Below are 22,755 nucleotides of genomic sequence, written 5' to 3'. Positions count from 1 at the left end.
CATAGCATTCATTGATTACGAAAAAGCATTTGACTCAGTAGAAACCTCGGCGGTGATGCAGGCATTGCGAAATCAGGGGGTAGACGAGCCATACGTGAAAGTGCTGGAAGATATATATAGTGGCTGCACAGCAACCATAGTTCTGCATAAAGAAAGTAACAAAATTCCCATAAAGAAAGGTGTTAGGCAAGGAGACACAATCTCCCCAGTACTATTCACAGCTTGCTTAGAGGAAGTATTCAGAGACTTGGAATGGGAGCAGTTATGGATAAGGGTAGGCGATTTGCTGATGACATTGCCTTGCTAAGCAACTCTGGGATGAACTGCAAATAATGATGACCTAGACAGGAAAAGTAGAAAGGTAAGCTTGAAAATCAATATGCAGAAGACTCCCAAGTGCAGCTGCCGACTATAGCTGTTAACAATGTTGAGTCATACGCCTAAACGCAGAGCTTATGTGTATCCCTGACATATATCGCACCAAGTAGTGACACAGAAGCGATCTTTATCTGAAGAATGGTGGCAGCTTAGATGGAGAAATGTTCATGTCAGGCCGCACAACAAAAAAACATTGAAATTGTGAGATTCAGCAACTTCAGCTACAGAATTTTTTTATCGCACTAGCAGCAAAGAAGCCAGAAGAGTCAGAAGAAGCTCTTATTTCAGCTTTTAGCGATTCAGGTACTACAATTACAGTGGCCAAAGGTGCACACAGTTTCCGTACCCACTTGCTTTTGAGTATGTACCCATGATCGCTGCATGTTCTCAGTTTTATCTCTGTTTAGGAGGGTGTCCACAATCGTTAGGAACGATCTGCTGATACTGGCACACAAGCGTGTAGTTTTCACGTAGATAGGAACCTAGTGTATACTTGAGTGAAGGCTCTCCAGCTTATGATACAAACTATGTGTAAAAATAAAAATAAATATATGATTGTACAGGGATTTTGGGGAAACCCAACAGGTTGCTTGTTTTGATGGATGTTTGGAAGGAATGACTAAGTGAAATGCTCAAGTTCATAGGCCTCTTGTTCGTCCAACACAGGCATTATGAAACTTCACTGGCTGAAGCTGCACTGGAATGAGGGCAACATCTGCAGTGGTTTGCTTCCACCAGGAACAATGCTGTGAATCTGCTTCATAGCAGTGCTGGTGCTCCTCAAAGTGGCAGTCCTGTACAATGTAGACCAGCTGCCACAAGTAAAGCGCCGGTACATCAATCAAGTGCGAAGCCCTCACAGCCACATTAGGCAGGATTTGCATGTAGCTTCCCGAGAAGAGTTTAATAAACAGATATTTAACCTTCGTGGCACACCAGCTCAAATTTTGTCACCCTCTGCAAAATGTGCCAACTATAAACCACAAAAAGTTGACAAATGCACGAAATGAGTTGTGCTATGAGCAAAAGAAGACCGGGCTTAAAAATAATGTTTCTAGCAATTTGGCAAAGTTACGAGAATGGCAAGCCTTCACAATGAACCACATAACACATTGGTTCCTGGTATTTGGCTTCACTGCATTTTATTGGTGTAGTCGGGAGAATAGCAATTTCCAACTCGCAACAACCACCCCATCTTGATACATCAAGGCAACTGCTGCAGACATACAACAGATCCGAAGGCATGTCGCCTAGCACACATTACAATAGATGCTGTCAAGAGAGTGCAAGAAGTGGCCGATTCCATGCCAAGTTACTTAAGACAATGCCATGTTTCGGACACCATCACATACAGAGAACTTTTGCTCAGATAACCACAGCTGTGTTATCCCCGCAAGGGTCGTGTTGTATATGACAAACTCTTTAATCCATGCCAGGCCTGTTCACATATCAATCTGTTGCTTTAATTCTAAAGGCTGAAAACTAGAGAGGCAAAAAATTGCAGTCACACATTTGTGCTTCTCCACCTCCCGCCAAGGCAAATCATGCGTCCAAAATCACTCTGAATGCTTTCCAAATAATAACATATCAGAAAATGCAAGGGTGACAATATTCCACAACAAGATTAAATACATTGCAAGCAAGGTATTTTAAACTTAACTAGGAGCACGCTTTAAACCAGTAGAAGGAGTGAGAGTATCCATTTGGTCACACCAGTTACAGCGCACTGCACTACCGAGGTAGCAGAGGAATCCAACTGGTGGAAGAAACTCGTACGTCGGCCCCGAGTATTCCTTGCCTCTGCAAATGTAAATAAATGAGAGCAATACTGCAATTACATTTAATTTGCATAAATTCAGCAAACTCACTCACAGTAGAATTTGATTCGAGTAAAGCAAATGAGAGTGCCTGCCGCAGAAGGAAAAAGGCAGCAACGAGACTGGCAGTCAATGCTAGCACAAATACAAATATTTAGCACACTTACAAAGCACTGAAATAGCAACAAAGAGAATCTAAGTTAAATCACTTGTGCAGTAAGTACCCAATATGCTGCGGCTTGCATGGAACTGCAATGGAGAGTGCTTATAGCAGCAACTTACAAGCTCTTTGACAGGATTACGAGGTAGTACATGCAACGGTGCCTCACTCTCCTGAACAAAACATACCACCTCAGGTTAATTATTGCTTTGTTTTCAAATAAGCTGTCAATGGCCTTGACAGCAGCTTGAAGCAAAGCACTGCCCACTATTTATGGGGGCATTATTTCTGCTATCATTCCCTGGAGCAGGCAAAAGATATATATTAGGGAACTCGGCGGTAGCGACATGCATTCGAAGTGTTATGTCTATATGAACAAGCTCAGCGAGTTCTACCAATGCAGTTATTTTGGTAGTAAAAGGGCAGATACTCTCATGGGCAAGAACCTATGATAGCCGAAGAGTCACCCTCATTGCTGCATGCACCGATGTGAGTACTCGACAATGGAACGTATGAGCATATAAGCACAATAAATTCGTGCGGGTATACGCCCGTATCTTGTAACCATTTCGTGCTGAGCAGTAGGCTCATTTCACTCCGGGGCTCATTTCGAACTGGGCCAGTTTACAATTATACTGTCTCTCAGCTGGCCAGCAACTCCCCTTCTTTAGCACTTCGTCGACACTGCAAAGAAGCTGACCTCTTGCACTGCAGCACCACGTATGGGCCGCATGGATGAATACCTTACGAGTTTTTTGACAGAAGCACGACCGTTTCTATGGGCCCAGTCACTATCTGCTGAAGCTGCGAGGAAGGCAATAAAACCTCCTGATCATAAACCAGCGCGTTCACGCTGGCGCACACCAAAATGCCTGCTACTGCCCAAACAAACTAGGCCACAAACGAAGAATCTTAAAAAAAAAAAAAAAAAAAAGCAAATTACAAACTTCCGTGACTTTCGACTCACAAATAGTTTCACATCATTTGTAAGTCGCCGCGTACGTCCCAATACCCCAGTGCACCCCGAAGACAACAGCAATCGGCGACCGATCGGTGCACAGCAGCAGGTATGCAACGATTGTTTCAAGCGCGAAGAAACGGGATCGACGCCATTATGCAGTCTCCACATGCCTTCGCCCGGAGACTGTCGCGTGATTACGCCGCGTCAGTAATTGTGACTACCGCATAGCTGCACTGCCGTGTAAAAACTCGTTAAAAAAGCTGCAAGACGGTAGCAGAACGCCGACAAATGCTTTACCTAGAGCTCGCGGGCATGTACGAAACACCATCATTCGCGTACGACTCACCGTAGTCGGAGGCTGCAGACAGGCCAGGGACAGAACCGAAGGCTGCGCTGTTGAATTTAGGGCAACAATCCACGAACTGAATCAGATTTTCACCGAATTTGCATCTATCGGGATGATGCCCCGCAAACTACAACAAGCCGACGCATGAAAAGCGACCTAGGACTCGCAAGGCGCGAGCACCCGTTGCGCGAAAAGCGCGCCAGCTTTTGTTCGGGTGGCTTGGGGGCGCGGGCGCTGTGAAACGGGGTAATTGGCATCTGAGTTTGAGGCTTATTTCCAGAAAAAAGCAATTACTAACAGTTATTTGACGTCACATCCGTCGAGAGAATTAACGCACCCTCCTTTCCACTTTGGTTCTGGGCGCGCATGCGCAGTTCACGGAGCCGGCTCTCTGCAAGTTCAGGGTCTCATCATCGAGTTGATGCCGCTGGCAGTAGGCAGCTGCACGCGTTTTCTTCCAAGTTGCGCGACCAGTTGTACATTGACCTTGGCGTAACTCCCATAGAAGCCTGCGTGTCGACTCTGAGCGAGGATGGATGGATGGATAAGGCTGAACTACAGCACTGTAGCTGAACCCTTTGATTCGGGCGGCGGCGCCACAGGCCGCCTAGCCGTGAGCGAGATGATGATGATGATGATGATGAACTGGTGGCCATGCCCTTTGAAGCGGGTAGACACTCACACAGTATCCGGCCAGAGTGAAAAAAAAAAAAAAAAGAGAAAAAAAAAGTTACACACTGAGTTGCGGAGTTACACACACACGCGCACATAGGTCACATCGGTCACTCACACAAGCACACACACAAGCGAGGCTTTAGTTTCCCAGCGCCCCCTGCGAACTGTGAGGCACAACAAACACGTGACGTTGCTTGTGACGTCACAGGGACGTGATTTTGGCGGGGAATTTGATCGTCTTTTTACTTGTAAACGAAAAACAAGGCCAACGACGACGGAGGCAGAACGATGCTCAGATAAGGCAGAAAAATGGACACCGTAACTGTTCAGCCAACTTGACATGGATTTCTACAGTCAAGTTTTACGTTAACTGAAATGTTACGGCATCTTTAACCACCTTATCATAGCATCGTTCTGCCTCCGTCGTCGTTAGCCTAGTCTTTCGTCGCGCGTCATGTAAACGCATTCTGGGGCTTCGGCAAGCACATGGATAGAATCACATGGCTTGAGGCATTTCACTAAGGGCATAAATGAGTGAAGCTGTGCTGCATAGAAAGCCAGGCTTTATTAATTCACGATTACTTACATGGACGCTTCACGACAATGAAATCTTTAAGTGTAGGAAAGCGACCACCGCTCATTCGTCACGGTCTTCATGAAATCCTCGTGATAACAAAATGACCTCAGCGTAGGTCTCCTAACGAGACGCGGTGAGATTATAAAAGGGTAAAAAATCTTGCTAACAAACAAAGTACATATCAGTGTCAAAGAACAACAAAAACAAACGAACGGAATAACTAACGCTAGCGTTAGAACGCCAACCTGTAAGAGCTTAGGTAAGCAATTCAAATTGGGATTACTAGTATTTAGAAGTTAATGCGGCTGAGAAGTCAAAATATCTACGATATAGCTTTTCTCCAATAAATCTCGCCCTGTTTATGATTCCATTATTTTACTCGCGCTTCATTTGCCACTGAGAGGAGTCAATGTGAGGTTACAAATTTACAACTTAAGCATTTAACATGTTCATGAGAAAGATCCCATTGACAATAGGAACATCACTGTAATAACAGCTAAAGCACGTTCAGCGAACGTTGGTGCGGTAAAAGCAAAACACGCAGCAAAGGGAGCGGAACGGAAGGCTTTGAGCAATGCGACACGCATCTTGGGGGCAATAAAATCTCACCTTCACCGTTCAATTAAAACATGCAGCGATACGCCGCTCATGCAGACGTGTATCCGTAAAACAATTAAGCCACCACTTTTGCGACGTGCCTGGGAGGCCGAGCCGAGCCGCCGAGCTGTGACGCAGCATTGTCCCATCGTCCGGAAATGCGCACATGCAGCGGCAATCAGTTTCTTATCGAGCACACACAGTCTTCGCCTTGCTGTAAAGCTCTACCAAAACCAGCAGAATGAAATACTGACTGTTTGTTACAGATAACCCACTCTGTACGCAGCACGCAACGATGAACGTTGACCCGGGGCCGCCGACGCACCCATTCCGCGGATGAAATAGGCTTTGGTCTGAACTATAGTGCCTAGAATATACTGGCTAGTGTGCCGAGGGCGCGCGCTGGCGTGTCCGCCGCGGTGATGCCTTCCCGCTACCACCGCGGGGCGGCGCTACCAATAGCTAAGGTGCTATCGCTCCGCGTTCGCGGCCTCGGCAGCATAGGCGGCATATAGGTCCGGATAGCGCGCTGCGCTTTTCACTATGAAACTTGTCTCTCGACCGTTTAAGCGCACTTTGTGTCTAAAAACAGTCTTGGTGGAAGACATTCATACCGTCCTAGTACTGTGCGGAGAAAATTATACGCTCAAATAGCGCTCGAGGAAGCGTTTAACAAATACTGTCTGGTCCATGTCTGCTATATATCTGTTTTATTTATTCAGCTGAACCGGATAAGGTCTTAAGCAGAACACATATTGACTTCCTGATATCCAGCGAGAGAAGAAATTTGAGAAAACCACCTAAAGTTGACACGTTGGTTGCAATAGTTTGTTAGTCTTTGACTAAACGATCGAGTCCGGGCCGGATTCAATATATTGCTATGAAATATTCCGATGACGATTTTATTTGATCTAGAGCCACTCGATTGCGATCCACGCATCGCGATCGCGGATGTTGCGTATCGTATCTATCTTCCTTCTGAGTGAGCGCTCAGTCAGCTCATATCCAGGTGGTTGTCCCGAATTATGGCAACTATATTCTCAATCGCGATCTAACCCGGAACGGATCGACGACGACTGTTATTGTCCGTGTGACACAGGTATCAGAAAATGCCCTTAATATTTTACACTGTTCATTAATCCAACTTTGAATTTTATTTACTCTTCGGTCTTTTCTTATGGTCCATGGTATATCGCGATGCCGCAGTCAAGTGCTACGAACGTCAATACGGGCCTCATGCTTTTTTACGTCGACGTTTCTGCAATTCAGTCATGCTTATTGCTAAGGTGATATAGGTGATAGGTTAGTGACGTTTTATAGCGTCACATATATGCTACAGAAAAGAAGGGCGCTTTTTATGTTTTCAAAGATCGCATTCGACAATAAACACAAGCAGTCTGAATCTGTTCTTACTCTTTATTAATTTGTTTTATTAGGAAGTCACTTAATTGTTGCTTCATACATAAATGATTATTATGCGGTGCGCTTTTTTTTGTAACAGAAGGAAAGACAAGAAACAAAAGTGGTGATTGTATCACTGATTCTTTTTTTTTTTACAAAGTCTACAATATAGTAAAATTTGAGCAAAAAGTCGCAGCAACAATAAACAAGTAAAAATATAGAAATGAACCGCTAAAGGTTTTGGAGAAAGGCCGCACATATGACACCGCAATAATTTTAAAGTAGTCTGATACCAATTTTTGGTGGTATTTTTTTTTTTTTCACTTGCTAATGATGCGCTAGATATTCCTGTAATTCTCCACGTGGTTTCTCGCTTACCACCGCTAAGTAATTTATAATTAATTTTACTTTCTTCACCAGTTTCTGCTTCGCGGTTTCAGCAGCCGAGCGGTTGTTGTACGGTCACAATTGTCTAGGTCACGCGCGGGATTTAAAAAAAAAAAAAAAAAAAAAAAAAAAAAGCTTTAACCACAGACTCACTTATTAGCTCCTCATTTTGCGCTTTCAATATAGCCACTTGTTTTGCGCTCCATGCCAGTTTTCTCTTAGCTCTTCTCAGAGCGCGAGAAATGTTGCAGCATTTATTTGGCTAGTTGCATGCTTTTTCCTTCTTTCTGCGCATCTTGTGTAAGCCTCCGCTGGTATTTGCATTAAGCGCAGCTAACCCCTTCAGAGTTGACGGTCAAGCGACACTTTTTCTGCAAAATATATTCCCATGAATGATATGTGCTTCCTGAATCAGCTGGTTGCAGGCCACATTCGGAACAAAGACCCTCCAGTGCACTCTGCCTATATAGCTCTATCTTCAGCTTTAGATATTGTTGTATTGTACGCGCTTGTTTTTTTCTTTTCCGAGAGTATACACTATAGTGTCCACAGAACTGCGTTCAGGCTTCCAAAAGTTATCACTTTTTCTATGTACAAAGTGACAAAGTTCTTTTTTTTTTTTTTTTTTTTTTAAGGCTCGATAACGCGCGTAGGCTACAGATCCAGCAGGTGCTTCGGTTAATTTGGTCCAAGTTGCAGGTATGTAAACTGAGTCAAACGGATCCCGATGCTCAAAGCTGCACGTCTGCTGCTGCGGGCATGAGTTCTCGCTCGGCTCTTCTAGCTGCTGCCAGCTCCTTGGAAGCATTGTCAAACATCCTTGACGGTGCGTGCAAGGCTGTCGTCTGCACCACTGGCATTACGGCACTGCGTTTTTTGTCGTTTAGCGGCCGGTTGGTCACAGAGGTTCCTCAACTTTCTTTTAGATGTCTTCTTAGGCAGAAGATAGTTCGGATAATGGTCGAATAGCATTGGCACGGTTTCAGGATTAATTCGTGGTCTATCTCTATAGCGAGCTCGTTGACGATGCCTAATTACTGTCACTTTGAACGTTCTCTTGATGTAGCTCTCCTCAAAATATTTTTCGCAGACAACACACGTTGAAGTCAACTTGCGGTCCTGTCTTTTAATCAGCCGCTTCCACTACGCAAGCTGCGCAGGGTCCGATGGCACACCGAACATAGAAACCTAGTCCTGATTCGAGCGGTAGCCACTCCGACAAAGCGACACGAAACATGTCTTTTCCCTGCCCTGATGCTTTATTTTTAGCATCATTAGTCGTTGCAAATTTAATTATCTCATATGAATGCAAGAAACAGAACGACTAAAACAAAAGAACAGCGTAGACGCGTCCAAAGCGCTCGAACCCACTGATGGCTCGGCCAGCGCAGCTGCGGCAAATCAAGGGCGCGCCGGCGGCCGACGGCGTCGACGGCACCTTTACGATGAGCAGCGCCCCTGGCGGCCAAAGTTGGAAGGCATCGCCGGCGCGGACACCTCCTCCCATTGAGAGAGCCCTCCGCACGGCACACTAGCCAGTATATTCTATGCACTTTGGTCTGAACTGTAGTCTGAACCATATCTGAGCAGTGTTGCCAAATGTCGACAAGCAAAAGTAGCTAGATGGCAGCGTGAAAGTAGCTAAAAGTAGCTAAAAAATCAAGCAAGGAGCTAAAAGTAGCTAGATGTTTTCTTAAGAAATTTTATTTTATATTTTGCATATATAACGCATATATAGGCAGCTCTATTATTGTAAAAATTAAACACAGCTATCAAGATATTGCAGGCGACTACGCATGACAAGTGCTAACTAACGAATAACGAATGATGAATGTGCTCAGGTTTCGATTCCGATAATTTAGGCAGACGATTTCGCAAAGCGTTAAGGCTTGCGCGCTAAGAAAAGTCGAGGTGCGAATGCATCACTGCTCTGTAAACATGTAAAGAATGGTCGTTTATCTACTTTTTGCACGTACACAGAAGCCTATGAACGGAGAGCTATGAAAGGTGTAATGACTGTCTAGGCGATATCTTCAGTCCGCGACTCGGCGTAACTCGGACCGGTGGGCCTCTTGGCCTCTTTTATCCGCTCGGTGCTGACCGCGCATGATCCGCAGAGAGAGTCGAATCAGACAGTCGATTCCAGGCGCCTTATGGTAGCCGTGCAAAGAACGTTAAGAGTTTAAATAATAGGAATGCGTACACACATGCACAATTATAGTGTACCGCGAGCACGACTTCGATGCTCTTCGGAGCCCCAGCGCTGCGCGATAGGAGACACCCGCCAGAAGTTGCGCCGCCGCATCAGCCGCATCGCCTCGCCTCTTTACTTCGTGAGCTATTCTATTCTTTTTCCCATTGAGGCGGACATGAAGGAAGCTCATGGAGGCAGAGGCGGCGAGGCATACCAACACCCTTTAAGTGGCGCCTTGTATTGCATCCTCCTCTCTCTTTTCAAGTGTTTCCTTCTTTCTCGCAAGATATCTTTGTCTGGTTTGCGTCTTGTTTAAAACCTACCAGATGACGCTATGTGCCTGACGTCAGTTTCATCATGTGTAGCATGATGTGTAGCGTCTGTGGGAAGATTTTTCACGCCAGAATAGTAATTTTCCGAAATGTAGCCAGATTTAAGCTAGATTTCACCAAAATAGCTAGATTTGTAGCTAGATTTTGAAGAAAAGAGCTAAAACAGCTACTCGTAGCTAAACTACCTTTCTTGGTAGCTAGTTGAGTCCAAAAGTAGCTAAATCTAGCTACAAAGTAGCTAAATTGGCAACACAATTGGCAACACGCAGCGGATAATGAGAGGCCGTTAGAAACAAGTTAAAATATTATTAAAAATGTGACACGTTTTTTCTTACGCAAGAAACAAAAACTGCATTCATTCCTGAGCGCGAATATTATGTTTACTTTCTAGTTCTTTGGAGTTCTGGCAGATCTTATTTTCTGTGCGCTAGTAATTTGCCTCACAGTTCGCAGGAGCCATGGAGGAAGGAAAGAACTTAGGAAGAGGCCCTGACGTCATTTTTTTGAAGCCGGCGCGGCCGCGCCGCGACCGGAAGCTGCAACGTCTCTCCTCCTCTTTTTCCCTCCGCATTTTCTCTCCCCGCGACGCTCTTGTACCTCCTCCGCGCCACGCTCGCGATCAGCCGGCTCAATTTACGCGCCGTCGGGTAAAGGCGAAACAAGCGAAACTTCTCGCGATAGCATCGCGAACGTAGGGTCTTTGTTCGCCCGTCGAAGGCTGCTGCTAGCTTTTTAGGGCTGGGCATCATGCCGAGCTGCTGCGTCCCAGGCTGCAAGTCGCGTACGCGACTCAAGGAATCGGGCATCACTTTCCACGAGTGAGTATTTCGTCTGCTTTCAATTTGAAGCAAAATTAAGTAGCGCTCTTTCTCTTTTAAAGGTTTCCCAAAACAGAATGTCGTCGGAAGGAGTGGATTGATGTCGTAAAGTGTAATCGGATGAACTGGCTACCTCCAAAGCGAGCGTGCGTGTGCTCAAAGCATTTTCTGCCGGAGCACTTCAGTCGCACATCGCCGCGTCTCGTTCGGCTAACAGTTGATGCTGTTCCTACGCTTTTGGTGAAAAACGAGGTGAGATAGAATTTGCGTTGACGTGCATGCATGAATATGCATGCGGCTAGGTCTGACGTTATGAGCACAATTGCAAGGTTCTAGCTTGCTTTAGCATGCAGAAGAAGATCGAAGTCGAGTATTTCGAGAGCTTTCGATTCCTTGCATGGTGTGAACATATATATGTATATATCGCTAACGAATGCCACATAGAATATGAGACAAGCGAGGAAAAGCATTGAACCTATTCAGTTACCATATATAAATGATCCAATTAATTTATATATTTTCTGCAACAATTCCCCGGTACTATGACCATTTGATGTGTACCACTTTAGGTCCCCGAAATGTCACAGAAGTCAACTGAAGCTAGTGGCTGCACAAGGAACGTGGACATGAGCTGCGATACAGAGGTGAGCTCTGGCACTGATTTGATTTCTAAATGTTGAAATTCCATTGCTTTCTTTTTTTATTTTCATGCCGTTTTTAGGAACCTCTTCATACGGAGGAATACGTTCCACAGGAGGCAGCCTACTTGGTTCCTCCTGAATTGACAGTTTCTCAAGATCCTGAGCTTGCACAGGTACCTATTTGCTTACAGCTCGTGTGTAGCCTGTGGTAGATATTCAACAGTTGCTGTCTTTATAAGGAAAAAAGAAAAAAAGCCAATTAAGTTTTAAGCAGATCCATCACTTCTTTAGGAGTCTATGGTTCTTGGGGACGAGTCTGACCTAGGGATCATCTCAGCACAACATGCCATGTGCAGCGTGAATTATCCAAGGAGCTCTACACCCACTCAGGTAGCTGGATTCTCATCAGCAGCCTTTCAGTGTGATGTTTGCTTAAAACAGTTGTCTTCATGAATGAAGCTATTAATTTGCTAATTATACAAGAATCTTGTTTTAACAGGCAGTCAGCCATCGAGATGACACCAGCCCGGAGGCCTTGCCATCGACGTCTGGACTTTTTCGTAGTGCTTCTGGTCCTTCAGCACTTGCAGAGGTAACTGGCTATACAAGCAGAAACTCTTTAGTGGAATACATTTTTCTCTTGGGTGTTATTTGATAAATCTGTTCAAAGTATCTGACATTACTCTGCATTGAAAGTTTTTCTCACAATTTATTGACTTTTTTTTCTCTAAAATCATGCCCAGTTGTCGCCTTCATGCCTCGTTTGGAGAGTGCTAACTTCCATGTAGAATTCTACGAAGACGTAGAACTGGCAATGGGGAAAGTAAAGATGCAGTATACTATAATAATGGGTGACTTTACTACCAAGGTAGGAAAAAAGCAGGCTGGAGACCAGGCAGTGGGTGAATATAGTATTAGTTCTAGAAATAGCAGGGGGAGTTACTAGTCGTGTTTGCAGAGCGCAATAACTTAAGAATCATGAATACCTTCTTCAGTAAACAGAAGAACCGGAAGTGGATATGGAAATGTCCTAACGGGGAGACTAAGAATGAATTGATTTCATACTGTGTTCGAACCCTAGCATCATGGATGATGTAAAGGCAGTCAGAAAGGTGCGATGCGGTGGCCACGGGATTAAGGTCTCGAATTAGTCTAGATCTGAAGAGAGAGCGAAACAGATTAGTAAGAAAAAAGCCCGTCAACGGATCAGCGGGGAGGGGGAAGGCTTAAGAATTCAGGATCTCGCTACAGAATAGATATTCAGCGTTAACTGAGGATGACGACCTTAACCTAGAAGCAATGAACAATAATTTCAGAGATGTCATTACTGAGTGCGCGGTAGAAGTAGGCAGGAGGATAGTTAGGGAGGATACTGGTAAACTATCGTAAGGAGACGAAAGATTTGATTAAGAAACGTCAAATTAAGAAAGATTCCAACCCAACAGACACGGTAGAGCTGGCAGAGATACCAAAGCTAATCAGTAGGCGAAAAGTGGCCGACATAGGGAAGTATAACATGGGGAATGTGAGCATGCTCTAAAGAATAGGGGGCAGCTTTAAAGCGGCAAAGTGAAAGCTGGACATTGGCAAAAATCGATATATGCGCTAAGGGACAAGGCAGGCAATGTCATCACAAATATGGACAAGATATAGTCAAAGTAGCCGAGGAGTTCTATACTGATCTGTACAGTAATCAAAGTATTCAGGACAATAATGAGATTAGCAGTAAGGAAAATCAGTCGGATGTTCCACCAGTGATGAAGAATGAGGTTAAGAAAGGTTTAGAAAGTATGAAAAGAAGGAAAGCAGCTGGCGAGGATCAGGTAACTACAGATTTGTTGAAGGATGGGGAATATATTGTGCTAGGAAAGCTGAAACTTCCAATCTTCAAATCGTATGCAAGCTCAGTACATAGTATGAATTGCAAATTCATCGCCTGCCGAGTATGGTTTACATGCAGTGACAATATCTGTTTTCTAGGTCAGCTTTAGCGTCTCATCATCGGAGGAAAGTGAGTTCCCAGATAATGGATGTCATGTGAGTAAAATACCATGCTGATGAGGCTGTCATTGCAAATTTCATTTATTTAAGCATTATTTTCCTCACAATATCGTAAAATATTCTGCAAACAACAATTTGTGCAGGTAAAGGTGCCTCCACAACTCTGTCGAACCCCAAGCTCTGTTGCGACACCAAGAAAGAGAAAGCTAGTAGCGGTAAGTTAGCCAGACAGAAAACACTTAGAAAGAGAGAGTTACCTAAGAAGAAAAAGTTAATCTAGAAACACTATTCAACAGCAAAGACTGCATGTGTGTGTGTGTGTGTGTGTGTGTGTGTGTGTGTGTGTGTGTGTGTGTGTGTGTGTGTGTGAATGGTCTATTTCTGGCATGCGCTTATTACTTATAATCCAATGACACTGCGTAATAAGGGATTGTGAGTGACTGTTTCTAGCTTGATTTTGCACCCATGATTCTGGCTAACACATCTAACATATATGTATGCTGCTTTTTGATCAATAAATCAATGAATTTTTGAGTTTGTGAGTGTCCTCCACATCAAGCTGAGGTAGCTGCTGTAAGATCTCCTGGTTTGGAACTATGGTGCAAGAAACAGAAGAACCGGTGAGTCCAGAAAATTTTGATTTTACGTAAACCACAGTCCAAATTTGCATATCGTTACTGATGAAAGTACATGTGGCTGCACTCTAGCAGCCTGCAGTTGTCAAAGGAGGCTAAATTTCAGTTCCACTTTATAGGCTGACACTCCAGAAAAGCCTTCTTGAGAGCACGCGCCAAGAAGTTTGCTGAAGACCATGCAAGGACTAAAAAAAAAATCAAGAGGCTGCAGCAGTGCAGAAGAAGACTGCAGAAGCAGAATGCCGAGCTGAAGGCAGTTCTGCAAACACTAATGCGGCAGAACATCCTACTAAAGGAGCAAGTGGCCATGCTCGACACTCTTGGTGCTGCCAATCAGCATCTCCTTAAAAGGCAGTTATCAAAGCGATCTGGAAAAGACGTACCTAGGCAGTTCTCACCTGAGCTCAGGGCATTTGCCCTTACTCTAAATTTCTATTCGCCACGAGCATATAATTATGTACGTCAAGTCTTCGACACCTGCTTGCCTCACCCTAGAACACTAAGGAAGTGGTATCAAACAGTAGACGGTAATGCTGGGTTTTCCACCGAGGCATTTAAAGCGCTAAAAATGAAATGCGATGACATGAAGAGCCAAGGCCACCAAACTGTGTGCAGTTTGATGGTCGATGAGATGGCAATCAGGCAGCAGGTCCAGTGGAATAGGGGTCATTTTGAAGGGTTTGCTGACATCGGCACAGGAGTAGATAGTGATTGCCTGCCTCAGGCAAAATCAGCTTTTGTTCTCATGGCAGTGGCCATCAATGGACGATGGAAGCTGCCCTTAGGATACTTTTTTGTCGATGGTCTCGTTGGAGAACAGCGCGCAAATTTAGTCACACAAAGCCTGTTGCTTGCTCATGATGCCGGGGCAATGATTGTATCACATACATGTGATGGTGCTCCAGCTAATTTGGCCATGCTGCAAGAGCTTGGGTGCAGCTTCAGGAATGTGGATTACTTAAGAACAACATTCCCTCATCCTGCCACCCAGGAACCTGTGGCTGCATTCCTCGATCCTTGCCACATGCTAAAACTTGTGCGCAATGCTTTAGCACATAAAAAAACTTTCATTGATAATAATGGGAGAACAGTAGCATGGCAGCATGTTGAACGGTTGCACAATTTGCAGCAAAAAGAAGGGATTCACTTGGCAAACAAATTGTGCAGAGCCCATATTGAATGGCACAGACAGCCAATGAAAGTTAGACTGGCAGCACAAGTAATGAGCATTTCTGTTGCAACAGCACTGGCTGAATGCCGAGAGCTTAAACTAGAAGGGTTTGCCAACTCTGAACCTACCAAAAAATTTTTAATGTGTATAAACAACACATTTGACGCACTAAATTCAAGGAGCATGCACCAAAAGGGGTTCAAAAAACCATTAAATGAGAGAAATCTGAACAGCATTGAGGCCATGTTTAAAACTTCAACCATGTACCTTTCATCTTTGAAAGAATCCATAAATGGTCGAAGACTGGTAGAGACAGCTCGGAAAACAGGATTTATTGGTTTCATTACGTGCATGAAAAGCCTAACTGCTGTTTACAATTTCACTGTTGGGGAAAAGAAAGTTTTGAAATACCTTCCAGCCCACAAAATTTGTCAAGACCATCTGGAACTTTTTTTTGGCCTCATTAGGTCACATGGGGGTCACAACGACAACCCAACTACACAGCAGTTTCGCGCCGCATTCAAAAGAGTAATTATTCAAAATGAATTGGGTGATGCTGCCACTGGGAACTGTTTACCGCTGGAGGCAGTCGCAATCTTATCGTGCAGCAGTGTGCCCAGTGCTTCAGCAAGTGAAAGGTTGAATGCATCGACAGAAAGAAGACTGATTTTGGACAATGACACAGCTGCGCAACACCAACAAGTAGCCAGTGACCACGACTACATCTCTCATCCAGGACACATCACTGAATGGGGAACAAGAGTAGTTACCTACATGGCTGGCTATGTTGCGCACAAGTTAAATGCAAAGCTGCTGTGTGAACGTTGCACGGCAGCACTTTTCACAACTCAGCCTGATGCACATAGCTACTCATTCATCCGGAGGAAAAGCAGGGGAGGACTACGCTACCCATCACAAAGCGTAATTGAAATTTGCAAAAAAAGTGAGTCACTTGTGCGGTGGGCACTACATACTAAGTGCATAACATCGAAAAACTTGCTGAGGGATCTTGTGCATGAGGTTTTAGACTCCTTTCAGCAAAGAGAGCTTTTTCCAGAGCTTCATGAGCACATGTTTGACACTGCTCCACTTGAAAATCACTACATTTTACTTGTACAAAGCATCACAGAGTGCTTCTTGAATATGAGGCTCTTTCATGCAGGCAAAATGGTCACAGAAGGCTTCCAGGATACTCATGTGCGACAAGTGTACAGGAAGCTTACTCAGTTTAAGGGACAGTAGTATGTAAATAGGCACTGTTTGTTTTCTGAAATCCATAAACAGATTTAGATGAAGCTCGCTTAGTTTGATGCTCAGTGACACTTGCATTTTTCTTTTCTGAATCCTTAGTAAGTTGCAGCCCTAGAAGTTCATTATTTTCCCTTTCTGGAACTTGTGCTATGTATTGTGTACAGTAATCATAGCTTGTGCTGGCCACAAGATCATTTTTCGAGTTTTAAGAAAAGAGGTACCTTGATTTCAGAAACCTATGACGTGATATGATGTGACATGTCTGTGATGTGACTGCACTAACTTCACCCATCCCTCTCTCACAACTTTTATATCCACTCACCTCTTTCCCCCAGTGCAGGGTAGCAAACCGGTTTATTTTACGGGTTAACCTCCCTGCCTTTCCTCCTCATCTTCCTCCTCCTCCTGGTGTCATGACAGCAGTCTGAACTTGTACTATTACAAATCTCCACGATAACACTAACCACAAATAGGTTCTCTGTTAGAAGAGCAGAAAATTGTATTAAAAGTTGTTTAAACACTACCCTTTTTTTCAGTTAGTGGGGTGCAATTAGTATTATGTGACATAAAAATGAAAGGAAATATGTAGCTACAAGCAACACATAAGTAAACTTATGCCAGTGTGAAGTTTACTACCCTTAAACTGCACTGCAGCTCTACGAGAAGCCAGAATGTAAGGCTTCCACATATATTTCATCCATGGTGATGGATTTTAAATTTTTTGTAGCTTTGAAAAACCACTACAATTCTTAAAAGGTCCCGATTCCAGGTGCTTTCACTTCCATCCCCTATTGCCTCACATCGATGTAGAGAAGAGCGCGCGAGTGGATATATTCTAACAAATGGCCAAATTCAGTTTGTACTGACTGGCTGTGTATGGAAAAGAGTCCGCCAAAGACAACTGCAACATGATTATCATGAAATAGAGCAGGCACATGAAGAATCTCCCATCTCCCGGTTTGAGAACGTCCTGATCTATGTTTTTAACGTGCACTGGCATCATACGACACATTGTTGTTTTTGCATTTTATAGCAACAGAATTGCTCTCAGTGTAATGGAGGACATGCACAGCATAGCCTCTGTGCTATATTTAGCCAGTGAATGAGCATCAAGCTCCAGTGCATGAACGTCAAGCTTTATTCAACCTGTCCTCGAGGTACCAGATGACTATGCAAAGCCTCTGGAAAGTGGTTCAGAGAACATCAACCTTCAAAAGTCTTTTGCGAGCATTGAAATTGTGAACTGCTTTACAGTTCAATGCAACTAAAACGTTGTTACAGTGCCTGCAAGCTACCCTGCAACCACAGACTGTGCATATGTAAACAGTTTTGTGGAGACTATGAATATGTTCATTATAACAGAACACACGTATGTCATTGTTTCAACAGCATGTCTTGCACATTTGCATATTTTGTAACAGTGCTCATCTGTGAACTAGCTATGCCATATGCTTAACAATGGTTTTCATGTTACAGCAAACTAGTCGGACGTACATTAATTCTAGATGTTAGAAAGCTACTTATACTCTTTTTCATTACAGTTGTCTAAATGTCCTCAGTAAATATACCATGTAAGTATTTGCTACTGTATAAAAAATACTAATGAATACTGTGTTCTGTACTATATGTCATTCAACACATGCAGCAATTGTTTAAGTGTGCATAATACTCCATATGTCTGTTCACTCGTTGAATGCAGTGGTCGAGCGACCCCGAATAAATGTTTTGGTTATGAAGCATGGTATTCCACTGTATATTTTCATTGTTATAGCGTCCCTATAACAGGGCAAAATTTATACAAGGCTTCTCTATAGAGAATGCAAAACCAGGTCATACACATAATTTTGTTTATGAAGACCTTTCTGCCCTTTAGGAGAAAATATATGTTTGCATAAGGAGATAAAAGGTAGGTCACCTTGCATGTATGACTGGTGCAAGAGCCACTTAACTGCAGTATATAAAACAATATTACAGACGCTATGTATAGCATGGCTGAGAAAAGTAAAGCATACTGCTAAAAGTGCATGTGCACAGAATTGGTTTCATGTTGGCCCCAAACAATAGACTCGTAGGCAATGAGCCCAAGTTTAAATTACCGAGTGAAACTATTCTCAAACTTTGCTCTAAAAAAAACTCTTATGGATGAAAACTTTTACCACTATAGCAGCTTAGTGAGCAAATTCTAATTTGCATAGGCGCACATTATTCTTTTCATTGGTTTCTCGGGCAGACAGTTTTAACCTTTACGTGCATGCAGTGTTTGTCTATGAAACCAAAACAATAAAAGGTGGAAATTTTCTGCTGGTTTCTTGCTGGAAGCTGCTGGTTTGTGCTGGAACCAGCAGGTAGCCTGCTGGATTTTTGCTGGTTGTACTGGTTCCAGCAGGGTGCTTGCTGGTTTTCCACTGGTCCCAGCAGGCGACCTGCTGGTTTTCCACTGGTCCCAGCAGGCGACCTGCTGGCTGTGCTGGTTCCAGCAGTGAGCGTCTGCTGGTCTCAGCAGGCAACCTGCTGGCTTTGCTGGTTCCAGCAGGGTGCTTGCTGGTTTTCTTTGCTGGTTTTAGAATTTTGCTGGTTCCCTCCTGGAATGCTACTGGAACCAGCAAGTAACCCACCCAAGTTTACAAACGCATGTAATGGAGTTCATTTACGCACGTGAGAACTTGTTGCATTGCCCTATCGCGAGCTCATTCATTCTACAAAAACGTAGCACGGAAAGTATATACCCGTTTTTACACCATGTTTCCGCTCCGTGATCAAAATATCACCGTAGCTGCGAAAGACACCTTTTTAAAGAAGCTATGCTTTTCTTTTTCGGCCGGTAGCCGCAGTGTTATACCGCTATGAGCTATTGCAAACATCAAAGATGCAAAAAATGTTATCTGATCTTTACGAATTTGTTTATCACGGCGTAATGCACGAGGCTGTTACTGCTGTCACCATTATCTGCTAGCGTAGCAGACGATGCGCCTTCGAACGATCTGGTGCAACGATCAGAGCAGAGCGAATACAATTACGTGTAAGATGGTATACAAATAGTAATATTAGCACAATTTGAAATATTTAAGGAGTATTTTTTCGTAACGTGACAAACGCGCATTTTCAGCGCATACGACACTATCGTAACCAGTCTCCGGTTGACGCTCAACAAGCCAAAAGAAGCCGTTCCGAAGTTTAGACATTTACTTAGTGAGCTGTTCTGTGCTGGCTCGTGTTTGCGAATGCAGGAGTGTTTTGTGCTTTTTACAATATTTAAACGTCGTCGTCAGTATGAATTATTTAAGGCATTTTACCTGAAACATCTACGTAAGTTTGAACCGGTCAAGGTGGTGTAACAACTTCTGTCAAGACTGAGAAATGTGATGTGACATCTGCAAGGCCTAGGACCTGCGTGTGTTTGGTAAGTAAAAAAGTGCATCTCATTTCTTTTTTTTTTTTTTCTTTTTTGTAGTCCTCGCGTTGTGTAACGTTTAGTGGATTTGCGAGAGCTTATTATAGGCACGGAGGAAAAGAACAGTGAAGCAAGCGGGAACTGTGACTCAAGCGCGCACCACTGCCAGCGCAGTTCGGCAGTGATGGGATCCGCTTACTAGTCGAGTGACTATAGTAATTGACTAGTAAGTGAGCTACTGCCAGCGCAGTTCGGCAGTGATGAGATCCGCTTACTAGTCGAGTGACTAGTAATTGACTAGTAAGTGAGCTGGTAATTTTGTCGTCCCTAGTTTAAAATAGGCCATATCATTTTGCCGAAGTATCATTGGTGCTATTTTCGGCAAGTAAAATATCTTTGTCGCCCGATTGTTTTTCGCATTGTACGAACAATGGTGAACAGCCAAGGATTCAAAGAACGTCTAATCGCAAGTTAACACACTGTGCAAGTTAACACATTCGATACGGTTCGTTGCAAATAGACTAACTAGACTGTCTTTCCATGCCAATCCATTTGCAGGGTATGGGTGTATGACGAGTGGCATACCAAACAAGGTTAAAAGAATATGCCGCTAAACAGTCATGTCTGGCTAGCAATGGGTATACCTCTGACATCTCTGATTTAATTTAAAGGAGCGAACAGTCTACGACTCCAATGTAAACGTTGGGTATAATTTTTTTTTTTAGGGTTGTTGTTATTAACAAGAATGAGTCTCATGATGATTTTGGGAGAAATAATATTGCATGAAAAGCGGCATTGTTTTTCCTTCCACATTTCATTTAATATTCTTTCTCCCTAAATCATCTTAACACTCATTCTTATCAACATCGACAACAAACCTAAAAAGAAAAATTATCCCCAATGTTTACCTTGGACTTCTAGACTGTTTGCTCCTTTAAATTGTATCATAACGAGCCCCTCATTTCATCTAACCTTTCTGGCAATACCACACCAGTTGTTACGTTGCATCTGCCTAAAGCAATGCAGACACTTTCCTAGGAATGGCGTTCTCATGGTTGAATGAATGAAACGCCATGGGTGCGTGTGGGCATTGGTGCAGCCTGCACAGGCACATGCAAAAGCTAGCCATCCACACATTAGTAGAAGCGCTGCTCATTGAAAATTTTCTCTAAACGTGGTTTGCATCACACTTGACCAGTTCTCATGTGGATTTGCACCAAATATGTGGTTCTTGGGTAGATGCTTTCCATTTCCATTATTCATATTTTATGTGCAGTAGCATGGTTTTGGTAGCATACTTTTCTGGTCTGTTTTTTTTTCATGCAGCTACCTTCATGGCACCATCCGAGTTGGAGCTGGAGCACACCTGCTGCAGTACCACAGTCTCGAAGGGAAAATGTGTCCATGCAGATTGCAGAATTTATATGGGCATGGAAAATAAAATTAAACTATGAGTCATGACTGAAACCTCTGCTGTTGCCATTATTTTCTTTGTGCAGTCCAAGGCAGTCGCTGCACCAAATTCTCGTAGGCTGACAAGCCCCCAGAGAACCAATCCACCAAATTCTGACTATATGCAGCCCTCGGTTGAAACCTAGCAGCCAATGGTTCCAATAGCTGCTGGTCCCAGTGGCTGCTGGTCCCAGCAGCTACTGGTCCCAGCAGCTACTGGTTCCAGCAGCTACTGGTCCCAGCAGCTACTGGTCCCAGCAGCTACTGGTTCCAGCAGTGCTGGGTTATTAGCACATTCCCAGCAGCTGCTGGTTCCAGCAGCTGCTGGGAATGTGCTAATAACCCAGCACTGCTGGAACCAGCAGGATTCCAGCAGGAAACCAGCAGAAAATTTTCACCTGGCGTTACAAATTCTCTTTCACCAGTATAATGCGTGTGCACACTAGCGCTATAGCTGGAATATGTTCCCTTGTGGTTGACCGCTCACTTGAATATGCTGTTCGCTTAGTGTTGATAATCTGTATATGTAAACATGCATGCAGTACACTCGGAGCATAAACAATTCGGGTCTTCGGGTACAAATCGGAATTCATATAGCAGCGAGCCACCAGCGGCCACAGTTCTGCGGGCGCTAATCATTGAATCTTCCGAGAAAGTGAGCAACATAGCTTTAAAGCTTGCTGTTCAGTGGCGACCATTCCCCATGAATAGAAATATGGTATGCATCGGCGCCTAGAAATACGATATCGCACGCGCCATCGGTGTACGATGCTCTACGGTCATACTTTCGACACGAAGCGGCGGCGATGCTGAAAACCGCTTCCTGTCCGTGTTTTTTTGCACAGACCTGGGTAGCTGCAGTAAGGAACTGATCGAAGCAAGACTCGGTGAAGCACGCCGACGTGCAAGCGATTGACACTAGCCATCGCGGCGCGCCATAAAATTTTCTTTGACGAGAAAAAACTGCGACTCGGCGATGAAATGAAATGTATTACATAACAAATGAGTGCGTAATATCATGAGACGTGTACGGCTTCCACACACGAAGCCAAAACCCACCATTTCAGATTCAGTCGCGGCCACCGCTACCGACTGAGAAGCAGCCGATGCCGCCCGTTTCGCTCGGGCCCTTAGCAACGCTGTTGCTAGTGGCCCGAGTTTTCATAGCAACGCGTCGCCGTTGCTAATGGCCCGACTTGGCTAACCCTAAATTTTGACGTCACTTCCGCCACACTTTCTCCAATGCATTGGGAATAGCAAGGGCCTCTCCTATGTTCTTCCTTCCTCCATGGCAGGAGCCCTCATCATCGAGTTGATGCCGCTGGCAGTAGGCAGCTGCACGCGTTTTCTTCCAAGTTGCGCGACCAGTTGTACATTGACCTTGTCCCAGCGCTCTCAAGGCGCTCTCTCCAGATCTGCCGCTTTTCCCGCGGGGAGGGCACATGGAGGGCAGGATGAGGTTTTTTACCTCCCGCGTTGCCAGAGCGGGGGGCACCTAGCGATTCCCTAGAGCGTCTAAGGACGAAAAAAAACAAGCAAACCCAATTTTTGTCTACGTCACGTCCGGTTA

At 44.3% G+C, this 22,755-nt stretch overlaps 1 protein-coding gene and 2 long non-coding RNA genes across 3 annotated transcripts; 2 read left to right on the top strand and 1 right to left on the bottom strand.

The window, feature by feature from the left end:
* Positions 1 to 1,494: 1,494 nt before the first annotated feature.
* LOC146207089 (uncharacterized) lies at positions 1,495 to 4,005 on the bottom strand. Its single transcript, XR_014706125.1, has 2 exons — positions 3,663 to 4,005; positions 1,495 to 2,178 (listed from the first exon to the last, which is right to left on the bottom strand). It is a non-coding gene; the product is annotated as an uncharacterized LOC146207089 (long non-coding RNA).
* A 7,111-nt stretch (positions 4,006 to 11,116) lies between these two features.
* Positions 11,117 to 13,566, top strand: LOC146207088 (uncharacterized). Its single transcript, XM_084587083.1, has 6 exons — positions 11,117 to 11,287; positions 11,365 to 11,457; positions 11,576 to 11,674; positions 11,784 to 11,876; positions 13,265 to 13,321; positions 13,429 to 13,566. Exons 1-6 carry the CDS (start codon positions 11,222 to 11,224, stop codon positions 13,507 to 13,509), a joined length of 489 nt encoding a protein of 162 aa, XP_084443209.1. The 5' UTR covers positions 11,117 to 11,221; the 3' UTR covers positions 13,510 to 13,566.
* A 5,959-nt stretch (positions 13,567 to 19,525) lies between these two features.
* Positions 19,526 to 21,200, top strand: LOC146207087 (uncharacterized). The gene is made up of 2 exons (XR_014706044.1): positions 19,526 to 19,742; positions 21,060 to 21,200. It is a non-coding gene; the product is annotated as an uncharacterized LOC146207087 (long non-coding RNA).
* The last annotated feature ends 1,555 nt before the right edge of the window (positions 21,201 to 22,755 follow it).

The sequence above is a fragment of the Amblyomma maculatum genome, chromosome 1, assembly GCF_055883805.1.
Source record: "Amblyomma maculatum isolate TAMU_Amacu chromosome 1, ASM5588380v1, whole genome shotgun sequence".
NCBI classification, from domain to species: domain Eukaryota; kingdom Metazoa; phylum Arthropoda; class Arachnida; order Ixodida; family Ixodidae; genus Amblyomma; species Amblyomma maculatum.
Note: the sequence above shows the minus strand (reverse complement) of the source record. Positions and strands in the feature narration are given on the sequence as shown.